The sequence below is a fragment of the Equus przewalskii genome, chromosome 19 (genome assembly GCF_037783145.1).
Source record: "Equus przewalskii isolate Varuska chromosome 19, EquPr2, whole genome shotgun sequence".
Taxonomy (NCBI): Eukaryota; Metazoa; Chordata; class Mammalia; order Perissodactyla; family Equidae; genus Equus; species Equus przewalskii.
Genome location: NC_091849.1, coordinates 38,843,943 through 38,862,629, shown reverse-complemented (window position 1 = coordinate 38,862,629; position 18,687 = coordinate 38,843,943). Strand labels below are relative to the sequence as shown.

Sequence of the window (18,687 nt, the reverse complement as noted above, 5' to 3'; positions counted from 1 at the left end):
ATGCTAACTGAAAGAATCCACACACAGAAGACCACATAGTATATGATTCCAGTTATGGGAAATGTCCAGGAAGGGTGAATCTATAGAGACAGAAAGTAGATTAGCAGTGGCCTGAGGCTGGGGGTGAGGGTGGGAATTGATCACAAATTAGTACAAAGATTCTTTTGGGGGTGACAGTTCTAAAATTAGATTGTAGTGATGGTTGCACAACTCTGAAAACTTACTAAAAATCATTGAACCGTTTACTTAAAACGAACGAATTTATGGTAGGTAAATTATACCTCAATAAAGCTGTTTTTCAAAAAAGGAGGGCAAAATAAGACATTTTCAAAAAACAAAAGAATTTATCATCGACAGGCCCTCACTGAAGGAGATTCTAAAGGATATACTTTAAAAGGAGGATAATTATTCCGATGGAAGGTTTGAGGTGTAGAAAAGAACTGGCCAATGCATGGGCAAATCTAAATATACATTATGGTATAAAACAAGAATTATGTGTCTATCTGTGAGGTGAGAAAAAATAAGATAAAATTAAAATACTGAAATGCCAGGAGGGAGATGACTGTAGTTAAAGTTACCTAAAGGTTTTGGCGGAGAGGAGAGTAAAGATGTAAAGATTAAAAATGGATGTTAAAATTTGCAGGATAATCAGTAAAAAGAACAGAAACAGAATACATAACTTCCAAACTAGCCAAAGGGGAAAAATAGTATGAGAAAACCTCTTTTTCAGCAAAAAGTAAAAAAGGAGGAAGAAGAAAAGAAACAAAATATAGAAAGTGTACAAAGAAAGCAACATTTTATATTTATTCTTTATATTTTATGTGTATGTTATAAAGACTCTTGCATTTATTCAACATTTAATAAATCAGTTTTAAAAAGAAATAATCAGATAAGTGTACATAGATGTATGTACAAGACTGTTTATAATAGTATTTGTAATGATAAATCCTGGCAAAGCTCTATAAAAATCTATACAGCCAGCAAAAAATGGTGATATAGCACTAGATTTATTGTTAAGAGGAGGTTATTGAATTGAGATTATTGAATGAAATAGCATGGTATCAAAACCATAAGGTATGATCTAATTTTTTGTTGATAATATTGTGCATATAAACATAGGAAAAAATCTACAAGGGTATTTTGAGTGTGAGATTTTTGAATGATGAGCTTTTCCTGTAATTATTACTTTACGCTTTCTATTTCATGTATTGTTTATTTTTCTCAATGAGAAAGTACGATTTTTATAATAAAGAGTATTATAACAATTTTCATTTTGAAAAACAGAGAAAAAAATAAGCTCCCAGAGGCAAAGGCCATAACAAGTGTCAAGAACTCAACAGAGATGAATCAGTGACAAATGTTTTAGGTTCACTGAAACACGTCTTACGAATCCCTAATAATCTTTAGACCCCACCAGAAAGACCCCTTTCTGCCTTTTCTCACAGCATATGGAACGAGAGAATCACACCTTTCTCCGTCTTCATCTCTAGGTGTGAATTAAACATTCTTTTGTGCAGATTGCCCCACTAACTGGCACAATCCTAAGGAGCTACTGCGAAAGTTAGCCAGGCTTCTTTGCTTATGAAAAAGCTGCATTTTGTGTGAAAGCTGGCCTTTAATTCGTTTAGGAAACCAGCTGAGGAATAGAGGAGATGCTTCTGTCTTCAGCATTTGTGTTTGATTCACAGGTAGAATACCACACCTGGACCCAAACCGAAGTGTCCAAACAAGTGCATCCTTTCCACAAGTCACAGCTGGGGTAAACGCACCTGCCACCGTGCTCTACATGCTGGACCTTCAGTCAGACACAGTGACTCTGAGGGTCCTGGGCGACCTGGTAAGTGTTTGTAACCCAACCAGGGTTGGGGTAGTAAGACCACATTACCTTTAAACATGTGAATTTCACAATAAAGGCCAATAAGGTAGAAGCTGATTTTTAATAAATGAAATTGATTTTGTACAAATTTGTATATGATTTTAAGTTTATTTTTTATTATTTTTTTGTAAGTAACCTCTGTTCAGATGTTGGGGGTTTAGAATATTCCAAAAGACACTTATTTAAAAAGTTGAAAGATGAACATATCAAACACACACACAATTGGACATATGAATAGAGAGCAAAACATGCCAGTAAAATGACACAAAAGGCACTTGCAAGCCATTCTGGAATTTTAAAGTATGGCACGCTCCCAGTTTTAAAAAGTCATATAAAGTATAAGGAAAATACAAGTAACTCTAGGGAGAAAAATCCTATGAAAATAGCTGATGGGACAACAAAATGAAGTTATTAGGAGTCAAAGATCCACATTATTACATAACACTTTTCAGAGATTTAAATTTCCATGTGATTCATATTACTCGACTATCTCATTCTAGCATTAGATGCAGTAAAGATAGATGATGTGGACGAACCACCATGTTAGAGAAGATGTAGGTGTCACTGTCACTGACATCTTCCGAAGAGCTGTGAAATGCAAGGCAAGTCTGGGTAACACTAAACCTCTGACCTTACCACGAACTCCATGTACGCACATTTCCACTGATTCCTGGGGCTCTCTGATTCTTAAATCAAACAAATCCCAAATCTAACTCATTGTTTGACTTCTCCTTTATCCCTCACCTGAACCGTTCCTTGTCCCACGTCCTCCAACAAATCAATGTCTTCGCCCAGCTGCCCAACCCAGAAACTTCAGAGACAGCCTCCTCATGATGCCACTCCCCAGCCTTCTTGATTTCCAAGTCCTAGTTCCAAATCATTTCTAGCATCCATCAAGAAATGTCCAGCATCTTCATCCACACTGCCTTCAAAACTGTCCCAAACTCTTTCATATGATGCCCAAATCTTCAAAAAAAAAGTCAGTCTCTGCCTTTGTCATCAGCCTTACCGTTAGGTAACCTGGCTCTTCGTGCCCCTCCCCCACCATGCTCTAGGCACCTTGGACTTGGTTCCCCTGAACATACCACACACTTTTACATCTTCATGCCCCTCCTTGGATTGTTCCTTCATGTATGTGCCCTAACCTATGTCTTTTTTTCCACTGAGCTACAGCGTTCTATTTTTAATTTTTTTTTCAAAGATTTTATTATTTCCTTTTTCTCCCCAAAGCCCCCCGGTACATAGTTGTATATTCTTCGTTGTGGGTCCTTCCAGTTGTGGCATGTGGGACGCTGCCTCAGTGTGGTTTGATGAGCAGTGCCATGTCCGCACCCAGGATTCGAACCAACAAAACACTGGGCCGCCTGCAGCGGAGCGCGTGAACTTAACCACTCGGCCACGGGGCCAGCCCCCTATTTTTAATTTTTTGATTGTATGTATTTAAGGTATACAACTTGAAGATTTGATATATGTATGCATCCTTACTGCTCATCATCTTCCTCTTTACTTGAACCCTCTCCTTCTTGCCCCCCGGTGCTGCAGTCACTTCTTCTCCACCTCTTCTCCAACCTGAGAACTCCTGCACATCCTTTAAGGCACAACTCAGATGTGTCCTGTCTCACCAGCTTCCTTGGATCGCCGAGTTGGAATTTATTACTCCTTTGCCTTTGTTCTCATAGCAATGTATATACACCTCCTGATTTTAGAGTTTTCTGTATTGTACTGCATAATTATTTGTCATTCATCTATTGTCCCTAATAGCCGATGAGCTCCAAGGGCAAGGACGGCATCTTACTACTCTTTGTATCCCCAAGCTGGCTAGACAGTATGTTCTCAATAAATATTTGTTTATTGAATTGAGGCCAAATGGCTTGGATTTTATTAAACCTCAAATATAAAGGAGAACAATTCTCCAATATTTAAAGGGCATAAAAATTTAATTATTTGTTCTTTCTTATGGTAAAAGTATAGTATATTATCATTACTATTTGTCTATGTCCTAGAAATTTTCTACAAAGGGAAATCTATATATAAATTTACATGCTCCTCAAAACACAGGAGAATCAGAAAGATATAGTTTGAGAGTGAAGGAAAACTACTTTCATTCTGACATTTAAACACAGATCTTTAAAGTTTAAAGAGAAGAGGGGCCGACCCCGTGGCCGACTGGTTAAGTTCGCGTGCTCTGCTGCAGGCGGCCCAGTGTTTCGTTGGTTCGAATCCTGGGCGCAGACATGGCACTGCTCATCAAACCACGCTGAAGCGGCGTCCTACATGCCACAATTACAAGGACCCACAACGAAGAACATACAACTATGTACTGGGGGGCTTTGGGGAGAAAAAGGAAAAAAAAATAAAATCTTTAAAATGAAGAAAACCACAGTAAATTTCCATTCATACTAAGAAAATCCAGGTTTATTCTTCCTACCTGTTCTAGCTACAAATAAAAAAGGGAAAAGAACCCGTATCTGGGATTCTCAGGAGCTCTCGGCTCACCTCCAGCTTGAATCCTCTTTGGAAACCACTCTGCACCAGTGGCTGGGTGCTAACAGCACACGCCACTGCAGGCATGACCATCCTGCTCTTGGCCACGCCAGCCACTTTCACCAGTGCTCCAGAGGGCTGCAGTGGAGATGCTGCTGCTGCTGCTGGATCTCATCTAAGAAATCACTTTCATGGTGGGTGGTTTTATTTTTTACAAGGTGATCTGAAAACAGTCTTCAAGACATGGATGTGGGGAAGCAGCCCTGCAAAGCTGACCCATTTTGCATATGAGCTGACCAGCTCTCCAGAGCATCTCCCCGCCACACATTTTATCAGGCACAGAATGCCAGGGCTGTACAACTTACATGGCTTTTTCCACAGTGAGATTTTATATTTGCAAAGATAGGAAAGGCAGAAGCCTCAAGAGCTAGCTATAATGGAGAATTGCAAATATCTCTATATGCCTCAAAAGCCCAAGGGCTTTCGGGAAAACAGTCCCCACAAATTCTCTGAGACGAAGATCGAGAACTATAATGCTCCATGAGCTTTGGTTCCGAGTTACTTCTATAAGGGAATTTCTCCTTGGAGTAAATGGGAGAAGAAGCTCATACTGGTCTCGTCACTTAGCGGTTCGGGGAGTCATCTAGGTCCTCTCTGTCGGTGGTAGAGTCAGAGTCAGGGACAATAAAAATGCAAAACAACTGAAAAACTGAAAACTGTCTATAAAATAAACAACTAACCATCTGAGATATTTAGTGCACTATCATTTCCGAATCAGCCTAGATTTATATACATCTTTGCACATGAAATACCAGTGAGCATAAATTCTTGCTAAAAAATCCAAAACTCAAAAGTGTCAGCTAATACTAAAAGGAATAATAATTACATTTATCCTGCATAGAAATGAACATAAAAGTTGTAGTAAGACATTTGATAAATTTCAGAAGGTAGAAAAATATGCATAACTGCTAATGAGAAAAAGAGTGAAAATAAATAACTGTTTTTGACATCACGATGGTTGAATTTACAGAGTCTTTGGTACCTTATAAATCTAGATAATAAAATATGAATAAACTATGCATTTTTATGGTTCCTGTCACCAAGGCATCTAAGCTCTTGGGAGAGATTATACTTATTTTAAAGCATTTATTCAGCTGGATTTCCCCCCTCCAGGTCAGGGATTCTGCATTCTCAAGCAAGGACCGAGGAGAAAGACTCATGGTCCCTTTTCCCAAATCTCCCTCTTCTCTCAAGTGCGTGGATGCTAACTTCAGAGCACAGAATCTGATAAGCAGGGACATGGAGGTCTCCGCGATGGCCCAAACACAGCCCGTGAGCCTATCTGGAAGCAAGAGTGCTGTCGAACAGGATGGACAGTCAGATAAATTAATAAGGATTCCTTCAGTGGGGGCATTCTCGCAGATTTCGCCAGTGTATCTTAGAGAGTCTGCCCCCTCCCATGGCGTCAACTGTTATCTTTGCATAAATGCACTCAAGCCTCTCACCTGGGCGCTAGTCCACGTTTCTCACCCGACTCAGATACCTCCCACTGTCTTTCCCAATTCAACACGCCCCAACTGGACTCCAACTCCTCCTCAAACACACTCCTGTTCCCAACTCCTCCGTCATCCCAGCTCCCAGGCCAGAAATGACAGGGGAACCTGTGACTACTTCTTTCATTTCACACAGAACTTTGAGAGTTACATCTCACTGGAGTGAGAAGGGTGTATTTGGGACAAGAAAACCAGGGGTAGGTTTTAGCTGGGAAGCTTCATCCGTAATTGCTTCCTGCCTCCTGGTGGCTGATGGGGGAACAGCGAGGGGTTGGTGCACAGCCCTCCAAGAAGGCGAGCTCAGTTGCGGGAAGAGTGAGGCTAGGATTCTAGTCACAAGATACTTCAGAGCCCGGAGGGAAGAAGAATCAAACCTGAGACAAAGCTCCCCCAGAGACTGAAAAAATTACCAAATGCAGAGCAGCAGAACAGAGCCTATGCCTGAGCAGGAACCAGAAACGAGCCAAGGTCCCTGGGAAGAGAAGAACAAAGGTGGATGGGGAAGACCCTAGGACAGACCAAGGGGGAAGTTCAGAATAAAGAGAGATCAGAGGAGGAGGGCCACAGGTCTTACAGGCCAGCAGTTGTCTCTAGCAGAAATAATCCTCCCTTTGAGGCAGAGATCTAGGGCTTTTTACTTGACGTCACATGGTGTGAGGAGAGATTGCAAGATCCTGACACTCTATTTTGGGAATAGATAGCTTACAGCATCTGTAGCATGCTTGCCAGCGAAAGGCTCATATGCCTGGGTCGTGAAAAGAGACAGGCCAAAAGACAAAAAAGCCTGGCCATACCCTCTCCATCCCGTCATTGTCCCTAATCTCAGCCTTCATCACACACAGGACAGGGTCTCCAAGATGGCTTATTAGTCCAAATAACCCTTCAATGTATAAAAATGTGCCCAATTTCACTCAAAATTAGAGAAAGTAAACTAAAACTATGTTGAGATGCCATTTCTCACCTGTCATATTGGTGGAAATTCAAAAGCTTCATCAACACTTCGTTGATGAGACTTTGGAAAAAGAGGCACTAATATTGCTGGTGAGAGTGCAAAATAGCACAGCACTGTATGAGGAATTTGGTAATATTCACTAATCCTTGATTTATCAATGCTGCCCATAGCAATTTACCCTGAAAATACATCTCCAACAGTATGAGAAACCATAAGCATAAGATTCTTAATTGAGGAATTATTTAGGATAGCAAAATATTGGAAACAACCTAAATACCCATCCAAAAGAGAATGGATGAATAAACCATGATGCATACAAACAATGGAGTAGCATGCAGCTGGAAAAAATAATCAGGGAAGATATCTATGGACGGATATGTGGTGATTTATAGGATACATTGTTAAGTGAAAAAGGCAAGACACAAAATAAAATACATATTATGGCAACTTTGTAAAAGAAAGAAATGGTAATAAGAATATATATCATATATGTATGTATGTTTGTAGGTATGCATGTATGTTTGAGCAAAAAGAAACTCAGAGAAGATAAACCAGAAACGAAAGCATTTGATTGCCCATCAAGGAAGGGGAAATGGGATAGAGACTAAGAAAATCAGAGTGTGAGACAAAGAGCATCTTATTAACTAGTAATGACTTTTAAACCACGTTCATGTTTCACATATTTAAAACAATCAACAAAGATGGAAAAACCTTAAAATGTAACTTAAATAGAAATAAATGTCCCTATATGTCAACTGATAGCATAACCACACAGAAAAGACAATCTGAGTGACTTCTGAACACAGTGCTTTGCACGTCCTCAGTGGGATATATTCTCGGGACAGAAAGAACTGCCAAAAAACCTTGATCTCCACCCAGCACACTTGTTGTTGGTAGAGTGATTGATGAAGTCATTCAGAGAAAAAGAGCAGATATGTTGAAGTTGCTGGGAACCAGTGTTCTCACTGTGGGAGAAAAGAGATATCAATATGGAATGAAGGAAGGCAACGAAGAGCCCCGAAGTGTGCAACTGGAACTGGAGTTATTAGTATTAGCTCATGATGTTTTAAAAAATACATATTTCCTAGCTCTGTCCACTGAGAGAGCCTATGAGGGCGCGCGTGCACGCGCACACACACACAGAAATAGATTTGGTTATCCAGAGATATATAAACATACAGAGATATAAATATAGAAAGAGGAAAAGCAAATGGAACAAAATGTTAGCGACTGGTGAACCTAGGTGAAGGGTACATGGTGTTCACTGTACTTGCAGCTTTTCTGAGGGTTCGTGAATAGTTCAAAATAAAAAGTCAAGGGGGAAAAATAAAGAATTCATTTCTATCATTGCCCCCATCCTGATGACATTTTTTTTTTTTTAAAGATTTTTTATTTTTTCCTTTTTCTCCCCAAAGCCCCCGCCCCCGGTACATAGTTGTGTATTCTTCGTTGTGGGTTCTTCTAGTTGTGGCATGTGGGACGCTGCCTCAGCGTGGTCTGATGAGCAGTGCCATGTCCGCGCCAGGATTCGAACTAACGAAACGCTGGGCCGCCTGCAGTGGAGCGCGCGAACTTAACCACTCAGCCACGGGGCCAGCCCCCATCCTAATGACATTTTAATTGCTCTTTCAGGACTTTTCCAGCTCTGGTCTGTCTTTCTTGAGAGCTGGTGAGCAGAACTGCCTAGGCACAGGAACGCCGGCCCTGTAAGCCAGGGTGAGATGGTTTCAGCCTCGTTTTCATGCTCCTTGGGAGGATTCTGTAGTGCCCTATAGGATCAGGTTCTCTAGGAATCAGCCATCATGACTCCTTGGGTCCTCGCCAAGGATGGAATCAAAGTCCAGAGCCCTCACATGTGAACCGCTTCAACTGCAAATTTGTAAGTGTGTTAAGAGTTATTGGCCATTTTTCTTCCCACTCACATGAACTCATGAGATCTTTCTATAGATTATCTCCATTGATTTACCTTCTTCACAACCTAGAAGAATTTAGTATCACCGACTGATTCAAGAGATATTCTCTGAGCACCAGGTACAGTTTAGCACGGGGGTAACGCAGTGAAAAGTTTCAGACTCATGTTTAATGACAGTAGATAGACAATAGCAAATGAATGAATAAACAGAGGGTATATCACTTGGTGTACAATTTATAGAAAAAAGAAAGCAAGGAGGAAAGAGTCTGGGATGAGGGTTGGGAAGAAGCCTACAATTTTTAAGTAAGGCAGCCAGGGAAGGCATCACTGAAAAGGTGACGTTTAAGCAAAGACCGGAAAAGGTGAAAAGGTGATCCGCAATGCTATCTGGGGGGAAGGACTTTCCAGGAAGCGCAAGTATCCTGTGGTGGGAGCCATCTGGCCGGTTTGAAGAACAGGAAGCTGGCGGGAGCTGGAGCGGAGGGGCCGAGAGTGAGGGCGAGGGCAGAAGGAGACCAGGACAAGATGGGGGGGCACATGGTATTATTGGGCCTATAGGTCATCTGAAGGTCACTGTCAGCCTTTGACTTTGACTTGGAGGGAGATAGGAGCCTTAAGAAGGTTCTGAACAGAGGGATAACGTGGTCAGATTGACGTTTTTAAAGTCTCAGCTAAAGTAAAACTATTTCTCTGTGCGCTTCTCTTTCAGATAATGTTTAAGTTGATTCTCAAACAGATCTCTAAGGAATCTTTTTTATTTCTTTACTTTTTCCCTGTCTCCAGCTAATTTATGACAGCCTCTTCAAATAACAGCTAGAGCCGCCACCAAAGAGCCATCACAGTTCTGTCATGGGGTCTGAAAGGAGCGTTAGCTATTCATGGGTCTATGAAGATGGAAAGCGGCATGGGAGAGATTAGAGGGTACAGAGAAGTTAGAATCAACACAGCTGACACAGAGGCCAGGAGGCCAAGCCTTGTGCCAGGGGTGAAGTATGTGTTCAGGGACCAAGCAACGGGAGCAAACTGGGACTCCAGAGAAGCCCAGCCAGGGCAGGAGGAGAGAAGCACCCGTGCCCCATCGCAGAGTTGTTAAAACCACAGCAGCAGGTGAGAAACTACGAGAGAGGCACACCCCACGGCTTCTTAGTCATTAAAGCTTAGAATCTGCCAGAGGAGTCTTGGTTTCCTTCATTTCCTGAAACCACTCTCCTGGACGTAAACTTTGTGGTCTTTCATCGATGGGCCAAAGGCAATGACCACCCAGAGGAGAATCTCAGCCGGGGCTTCCTGGAGCCCTCTCTGTGGGGCTGGTTGGTCTTCTTCTCAGGTAGGGATCTCCAGAGAGATGAGGGGTGAGTCCTCATCCAAAGGATGGGTCCAAGAAGGGGCTTGGGACATGGGTGCATTTCTTATCTCTTCACTCATCGCCTCCTGCCTCAGTTGCTGGGGCAGGGACCTCACAGTGACCTGACACCTCCAGCCTTTCCTCCTGGGCTCTGCATCTGTGTCCTGTGCTCCTGTGCTCTTTGCCTTGTGCCTACTGTGTGCAGTTAGGGACAGAAGGATGCAGGTGAGCACATCAGGCGAGAGGGACCACCACAGAGAGGATCGAGCAGAAATACAATTCTTCATCCTGCTTTCTCTACCCTCCTAGCCTTTTTAGATTCTGTTTATGACCATTATTTTTCATGGGTGTTTTGAGGTAAGAGGCAAGGAGCCAGGACACTACAGTTCTATCAATGGAGAGCACCAATACTAGTAACACCAACTGGTTTTATGACACGACAGAGGAGAAAACAGTCAGTGTATACGTTAGAGTTTTAACATTGCCATAAACTCTGGAGCATCAGGATTCAGTGAGGGGAGAGCAGGCCAAGAGATGACAAAGTTGTAACTGGGAGACAGGAAGTGACACTATTTTTCACAGTAAAACAAAAAGAAGGGAGAGGAGAGAGATTAAGAGAGAAAATAAAATGCCTAGTCTTTGCCTGGCTGAGTTACAAACGACCCCTTCAAATTAAAAAATGCCAAGAACTCACGTGATATCAGCGTTAGGGTGAAGCCCAAAGACTTCAGGGTTATCCAGAGATGGCAATGACTGGATGTATTCAAAATACTGGTCTAGAGTTATGCACAAGGGGATTTTATATCCGGTATAAAAACAGAACGACGGTTCAAACATCTTCTCACTGAACCAGACCTATAGGGGAGAGAAAATAAAATTGATGAACACCTAAATGAAAACTGCCACTATAAAGGAGAAAAGGCCACCCTATTTCCACTTTAATAGTTTTTTATATTGGGTTTTGAAAGCACCTTAACAAACCCGCTGATAGAATAATCAGCACTTATATGAAGTATAGACAGAGGCCACAAGACAAAAACAATGAAGCCTGGGCCTCTGCTTAACACCAAAGAAAATACTTTCTAAGAGTGAAGAGGAGAGAGAAAGCCCACTTTTGAAGAGGAGTGGGAACACGCTGCAGAGTAGATGAGGCAATAAACACACATGCGAGAGAATATCTGGGCCTTTTCATTGCCTCCCTTCTCCCACAAACGGGCTCACGCCCGGGGGCTATGCTTGTGCTCAGTGTGGCTCACAGCAGCACTGAGCACCACACAAGGCCAGGAAAACTTACAAACGCCTCCCCTCCCCTCCTGAGCCAGAGAGCTCCCTCTGTTAATTAAGTTATGTCCCTGGCCACAAGAAGAAAATGTCTTATTGTCCAACTGTCTTATTGTTCACCTTAAGGACAGCCTTTTCTCATTCCTTATGAATTGATTATCTGTAATGTAACAGCAAGAGAACAAATATATACTTGGTGTGAATAGACTTATTCCAAAGAGGGGAAAAAAAAAAATGCTGAATGCCTCTGAGCCAGATTTGAGGCAATGACTTCAGCCTCTAACAGAGCGGCTCTCCCAGGAGGAGGGGAAATAGTGGGAAGACAGGAGGAGTCGAAATGCAGGCAGGATGTCTGAATCACCGGGAGGACTCGATGTGAGCAAAGGTGGGGACTGTGCCTTACTTCAATTGACCATCCTTTCTCTAGTATCTTCCCTCCCTATCCTTCTTCCAGCTCTTTGTGGGTCCAGTGATTGCTCTGAATTACTCTGTGCACCAGTTCTCTCTTTTGCTTTATTCAGCTCAGTTTTAACCTATTCAATTTCTGTGTACAAGGCACTAAGCTTAGAATGGGAACAGAATGCAAAGATGAGACACACACAGTCCTTTCTTTCCAGGAGCTTGTGACCAGTAGCAGGATAAGCCAATTATATAATAACTACAATATGAAGTGCACTAAGGTAAGAGCCAGAGGAAACAAAAAGTGGCAAAATACTAAGGAAGCTTAAACCAGGAAGAAAGACTAGCCAGACGGATGACAGGTAAGGCTTTATCTAGGGGGTGATTTTGGAGATAAACCTGGAAGGATAGGATTTTGACAGGGGAACTTGTGATTGGGGAGACCACACAAGCAAAAGCATAGAATAACTGATGCAAAATGTGAGGCAAGTTGTGGAAATGATCCCATATTCCCTCTCCCACTCTCCAATATAATGTAGTGGTACGAGATAGGACAGGAAGGGTGAAGTGAGGTCATATTATGGATGACTATGGATGTCAGGGTGAGGATTGGTGCTTAATTTAAGAAAATGGGGAGCAGTTGAAAGTTAAAGAGAACAGTGCTGTGATCATGGGCATTATTTAGAAAGATTGGGTTTTTAGTGATGTGGATGTCTAGGGAGGTGAAGGCCGTGGGGTCTTCAGCACACAGACAACAAATGACCACACTGAGTTTCCTACTGACAGATGACACGTATCTATGAAAGTAAAATGAAGTTCCTTCTTGTTTTTCCATTACCTTATTTATGTGCACACAAATAGTTGGATTCAAAAACACACAAATAGCTGAGTTTCACAAAATTTGGAAGACATTTTGGCATATAGTCAAAATACAGACTATGAAGTCTACATGAAATTACTTTGGGAGATGGCACCTTACAGAGATAAGAAGGTACCTTACAAAGATAAGCAGTCATCTTCCAAGGACAATAAATAAAATTCTACAGTTGTTAGTTTTAGGGGAGACACAGCATAAGACCCTGAGAACAGAGAAAACAGAGGTTCAAAGATAAGCCCCAAATTGTAGGTCACAGGGACTGAGGATCCACTTTGAAGGCACTGATACACAGGCGAACTGAATCTCACTCTGGTGACTCTGGATACCATGGTCGGGGTAATGTGGCAGCTGATTCGAAGGAGAGACTGAGCCTGAGACTGAGATAAGATGACACGAAGGCAGGATGTGGACTCCACGGTGCTTGCCCGCAGCCTTCTTCAAGACGTTTCTGCCGTGAGGTTCACGTGATAACCTTGCGTCCTTAGAGCTCGAGACCCAAACTCACCTCTCTGGTTATTGAGTGGTGATCTTGGGCACGTCCAAGCTGGACAGAGGAATGAGTGAGGGGAAGGAACCGGCGAGACGGGAGGTTGGAAAGAGTGGAGGATACAGGGCAGATTCAGGGGGCATAAGGGTTTGGGGCGGCCCATTGATCAGAGAGTTGGAGCCACTAACGGTGGAGCAATTCTAAGGAAAGTCCTGAGAGAGAGAGATGGAGAACAAGTCTGGGAAAGCTGCCCAGGGGAAAAGAATGGAAAAACTGTAGGATGAACTTTTCATTTAGGGCAGTAATTGCTGAGAACAGGGTTCAAAGAAGCCAGAATCAGTGAAATAAAGGAGAAACACAACCCAGGCGGGGAGGGACCTGCCGTTACTCAGGAGCAGCCAATGATCTGCGTGGATAAGGAGCCCTGGGCTTCTAGACCAGAAGGTCTGCATGACGGAGACTGCTGTCCCAGGGGCTTTCCCCAGGCCAGGCTCAGGCCCAGAAGATGGAGAATGCTAGTCTTCTGAGAAGCAGGTTGGGATCTGCTGACTAGTCTTCTGTTGCCGTGAATGCTACAGAGAAGAAGCAGGAGAGGAGGAAAGACGCGTTAGGAAAGAGGGAGGAATTACCCAGCCTGAGATTTTGAAGGGGGAGCAGTCTGAGCTATGGACTCTTCTTCCTCTCCTGCCCTGTGCCCTGACTCAGCCGTCCACCTTGAGGTGACCATTAACCACAAGTAGCTTTCAACTGTGCTCAAGAGAGCTCTGGTTCTGACATGGAGAGCAAAGAGGTCTCCTAGAAACCCCCTTCCCTTTGCCAGCAAACTGCAGCGTTCCTGCCGCCTTTGGGTAAGGCGGTTTCAATAAAACAGATAAACCAACTAAGAGAGTTGGCTAATCAGGACTTTTCCTGAATTTTACTTTTTAGAAAAAGAGTCAAAGCATTTTTTTTTAAAGACTGATATAAAGTGCTGTAAAAAAGTATACCTAATTTTCTGGTTGTGCTCTGGAGGTCAGTAAAAATCCAATCCAATCTACTCTGTCTTAGATAACAGTAACCCTGAGCACATAAAGCTCTCAATCTGCTGAGATTAAATTGTGTTGATCATCATCAACAAACACACATTGAGTGTATCCCAGGTGCTAGAGAGAAGGCATACAGAGACCTAGAAGACTTCTTTCTTACTTCAGTGGGCTTGTAATGCAGTGGGGGAGGCAGAACACGTGTATTAGGACCCCGTATTCCCTCTCCCACTCTCCAAGGCAACTGTTCACAGCTTTTCCTCTCTCTTCCAATGTCCCAAACTCGCTCTCCCCTGCCCTCAGCTGAAGACCTGCGTCCCCTCAGCCGACGATGCTTCTTATTTCACTCTGAACATAGACAGTCAGAAGAAAGCAACGTTATCTTCCCCCATGAAACCTCCCAGTCCCTGAACCCATACCCATGTCCTTCCCATCATAAGGAAGGGGCTGCCTCCTTCTACCAGGGGGAGAGGAGGGCACCATAGGGATGGTGTGCAAAACAACCGGCACACAGATTGGTGAATCTAAACCAGCACGGGTGGCTAAGAATCATCATAATGAGTAACAGAGGTGGGGGAAAAAGGAGGCGCAAACAAAGTGTTCCACAACAGTAACACGGAAGATGCAGGTCAGAAGGGCTTGGAGTTAGAGCCTACACACTATGGTTAGATCTCAAGTCATCATGATAGAAAATGTAAAGGATAGAAATGGACTACACAATTTTCAAATTTTATTTCAAAGAGAGAAATAAAACCACATTTTTCAAAGAACAGAAAAGACAAAAAGGGGGAAAAAAAGCATAGTTAAAGAAAACCACAAAATTAGATGGAAGAAATAAGTCAAAACATAGCAGTAATCACAACAATAGTAAGAATATTAATTTGCCTGTTAAAATACAAAGACTCTCAGATTGAAAATTAAAAAGTCTGGCTATTTGTTATTTTTAAGAGATAAATTTAAAACATAATGACAGAAAAGTTAAGATAAAAGGAATAGAAAAATATAGGCCTGCTATATTAAAATTAAGATTTATAATCATTAAAAGACTAACAGGAGAACGAAAAGGCAAGCTTCAGAGTGGGAAACGACATTTGCAACCACATAATCAACAAAGAACTTGTGTCTAGAATATGCAAAAAGTGCCTATAAATCAGTTTTTTATTTTATTTTTTTATTTTTATTTATTTATTTTTTTTTGAGGAAGATTAGCCCTGAGCTAACTACTGTCAATCCTCCTCTTTTTCCTGAGGAAGACTGGCCCTGAGCTAACATCCATGCCCATCTTCCTCTACTTTATACATGGAACACCTACCACAGCATGGCTTTTGCCAAGCAGTGCCATGTCTGCACCTGGCATCCGAACCGGTGAACGGCGGTCTGATGAGAAGCGGAACGTGTGAACTTAACTGCTGTGCCACCGGGCCAGTCCCTAAATCAATTTTTTAAAAGTACAGACTACTCAAGAGAAACAGAGGCAAGGATGTACAAGCAAGTCACAAAAATGAAAATAAAAATAGCCAATAAACAAGTGAGGGTGCTCAACTCCACTAGTATTCAGAGAAATAAAAATTAAAACCAAAGTAGATACCATTATATGCACACTACACTGGCTAACATTAAAAAGACTCATAATGCTCAGTGTTGGCGAGGATGTGGTGAAATGGGACATCTCATTCTTTTGCTGGATTTATAAACTAGAACAATCACTTTGGAAACCAGATTGACATAATTGATTAAAACAGAAAATACGCAAACTCTATAACCTGGCAATTCCATTCCTAATAGAAAAACATATCCATATGCACCAAGAAATCTGCACAAGAATGTTCTCAACAGCATTATTTATAATAGCTCCAAATGAAAATGATCCTAATTTCCACCAATACAATACAATGGAATACTATACAGTAATGAAAATGAGTAAACTATTGCTACATGATATGATGTGGATGAATTTCAAAGTATGTTGAGAAAAAGAAACCAGACACAAAAGAAAACATACTCTATGATCCCATTTATATAAAGTTCAAAGACAGGCAAAATTAAACTACATTATTAAGAAGTACATACTTAGCTGGTAAAAGATATAGTGAGAAAGAAATTGTTTCTAGAAGTCAGAACTGTGGTAACGCTGAGGGAATGAGAAGTCGTGATGGAGAAGGGGCAGGCATGAGTCTTCAGGGGTGCTGGAAATGTTCTTTGTCTGTTTGAAGAAACTTATTAAGTTATACGTTTATGTTTTATATATTTTTCTGTCCTGTGCTATATTTCATATTTTTAAAAAGTAGGTTAAATTTTTTAAAAATTTGTCAGGCAAATACCAAGTAAAGGTCCATTCCCTTTCCTCTTCTTCCTTGATCTTTCCCAGTTGACGATTTCTTTTTTCTTGGTACGTTAACATACTCAGGACCTTGTCCTTAGCTTTTTTTTTTTTTCCTTTTCTTTCTCTACAATTTGTTCTTAAATGATGGTCTCATCTAATGTTTTGACTTTAAATGCCATCTACATGCTGACAAATTCCAAATCTTTCTCTAGCCCTGAGCTCTCTACTGAACTCCAGAACTGTACATCCAACTGCCTTGTTTATCTTTGTTCATTCTCTCATTCAACAAATATTTATTGAACACCTGCTATGTGCTAGGTTCTGTTCCAGATGCTGAGAATTTGGCAGTTTTGTAATCAGGCAAAGTCTCCGCCCTTATGGAACTTACAGTCTTAGACAACTCCACATGAGTGTCTAGTAGGCATCTCAAAAGTTATATGATCAAAACAGAACTGATTTCCACCCCCAGCCAATAAAACTCATTTCTTCTGCAGCCCTTCCCCTTCTCGGTAAATAGCCCCATTCTCTGTCCAGTTGCTTAGGTCAAAACTAGGGGTGATCCTTGACCCCCGACCCCTTCTCTCACCATCAGCATAATGCTGGTCGTATCTGTACAATATACCTAGAATCCAGCCACTTCTCACGTCTCCAGTGCTGAAACTCCAATTTTAGGTACTTTGGGAATTATTCTAACACAAAGTATCCTTACTAACACATCTATTTTTCTCCTCTGAACCTCAGATACGGAGGTGAGTTTATCACATTCCTTTATTTTATTATTCTCACGAGTCTAAGCCCCTTTTATTTTAGTTTTTCCCCATTCAGCCCTGGTGTCCACTCCCAGTCGCCTTCCCTCTGAGGGCATCCATTTAAATGTAGTTGCTGTATGTCCTTGTGAAATATACATGTGTTACTTCATAGATCTCACTTTATTTTTTTAAACTCTCAACACCAAGTTTTTTGTTTTTGTTTTTTTTAAAGATTTTATTTTTCCTTTTTTCTCCCAAAGCCCCCTGGTACATAGTTGTGCATTTTTGTTGTTGTTGTGGGTTCTTCTAGTTGCCAACGCTAAGTTTTTAACATGTATGCATGATGTCGTGTGGATTGTTTCTTCCAAGTGCCGCCTTGTATTCCACGATACGAGTCGACACAAACATTTAACTCATCTGTTCCCCTGTGACAGGCTCCTAGGTTGCCTTCAACTTCCTACTACCACAAATAATGCTATAAATAATATCTTTGCACATGTACACGGACCTGCCTGAGAATTTCTCTGGAAAATATAGAAGACTAAGTGCCTCCAGATTGCACCCTAGAAAGGTGAGCAACAGTATTCCGCTGTGCTCATCCACTATTTCTCATCTATTCTCATAGGATTCTTAGGGATTTGTAGTGGATGCTGTGATGCACCACCAGGCACTTCTTCAGGACCCAGGCACTCGTTCCCCCAGCTGTCTGGAGTATTGGCTACTGAGGGCTCACAGCATTGTTCCTCCCCAGGAATTGCCCTGGCAGAAAGAAGCCGCCTCAGCCAAGGTCATGTCTAGGGGTAGTGGGGAGCTGCAAACAGATCTCCATCTCAGAGTCTGTTTCCTACGATGATAACCTTCAGCTCCACATAAAATGTTGCCACGAACATTTTTATGCATATCCATTTGCGGAGTTTTTCTAGAAATGTTCTGGGATGTATCTACCCAGGCTACTTAATTTTACTAATTTTGTCCAATTGCTTTCCGGGAGGCCTGTACCGGTTTAACCCCCAGCAGCTGGGCTCCTGCCTCCACTCATCCTTACCCATACTTATCATCATCCACCTTTCTCCACATATGGCTTCAAGAAAAACTTGCAAAAATAAGTCAGGGTTGAAAGAAAAATCAGTTTTCTGGTCAACCTCCGGTCTACCAAAATACCTCCAAAGCTTATGCTTTGTTATTGAGGTTTTAATTTTGTTAAGGGGGAAAAAAATCATTGAGACAGAGAATTACCAATATAGATCCTAATGTAAAGAATTCATATAACCATAAAATACTCACATATCTGATTTTTCTCCCACTTAGGTAATGTTTATTGCTTCTTTAACATGTAAAAATTTTAGGAAGAATTTGAGTCTGGTAGATGCAGTTACACTATTCATCCTTGACGTGAGAGCCATAATTGCTAAGGAATAATTTTCTCT

General features: G+C 41.8%; 1 protein-coding gene across 1 annotated transcript in view; it reads right to left on the bottom strand.

Moving 5' to 3' along the window:
• DNAH8 (dynein axonemal heavy chain 8) overlaps window positions 1-18,687 on the bottom strand; it is a 283,921-nt gene that overhangs the window by 23,567 nt on the left and 241,667 nt on the right. The window contains exon 88 of the mRNA XM_070586021.1: window positions 10,817-10,977. Within this exon, the coding sequence (XP_070442122.1) occupies window positions 10,817-10,977 (161 nt within the window). The remainder of the gene's footprint in view (window positions 1-10,816; window positions 10,978-18,687) is intronic.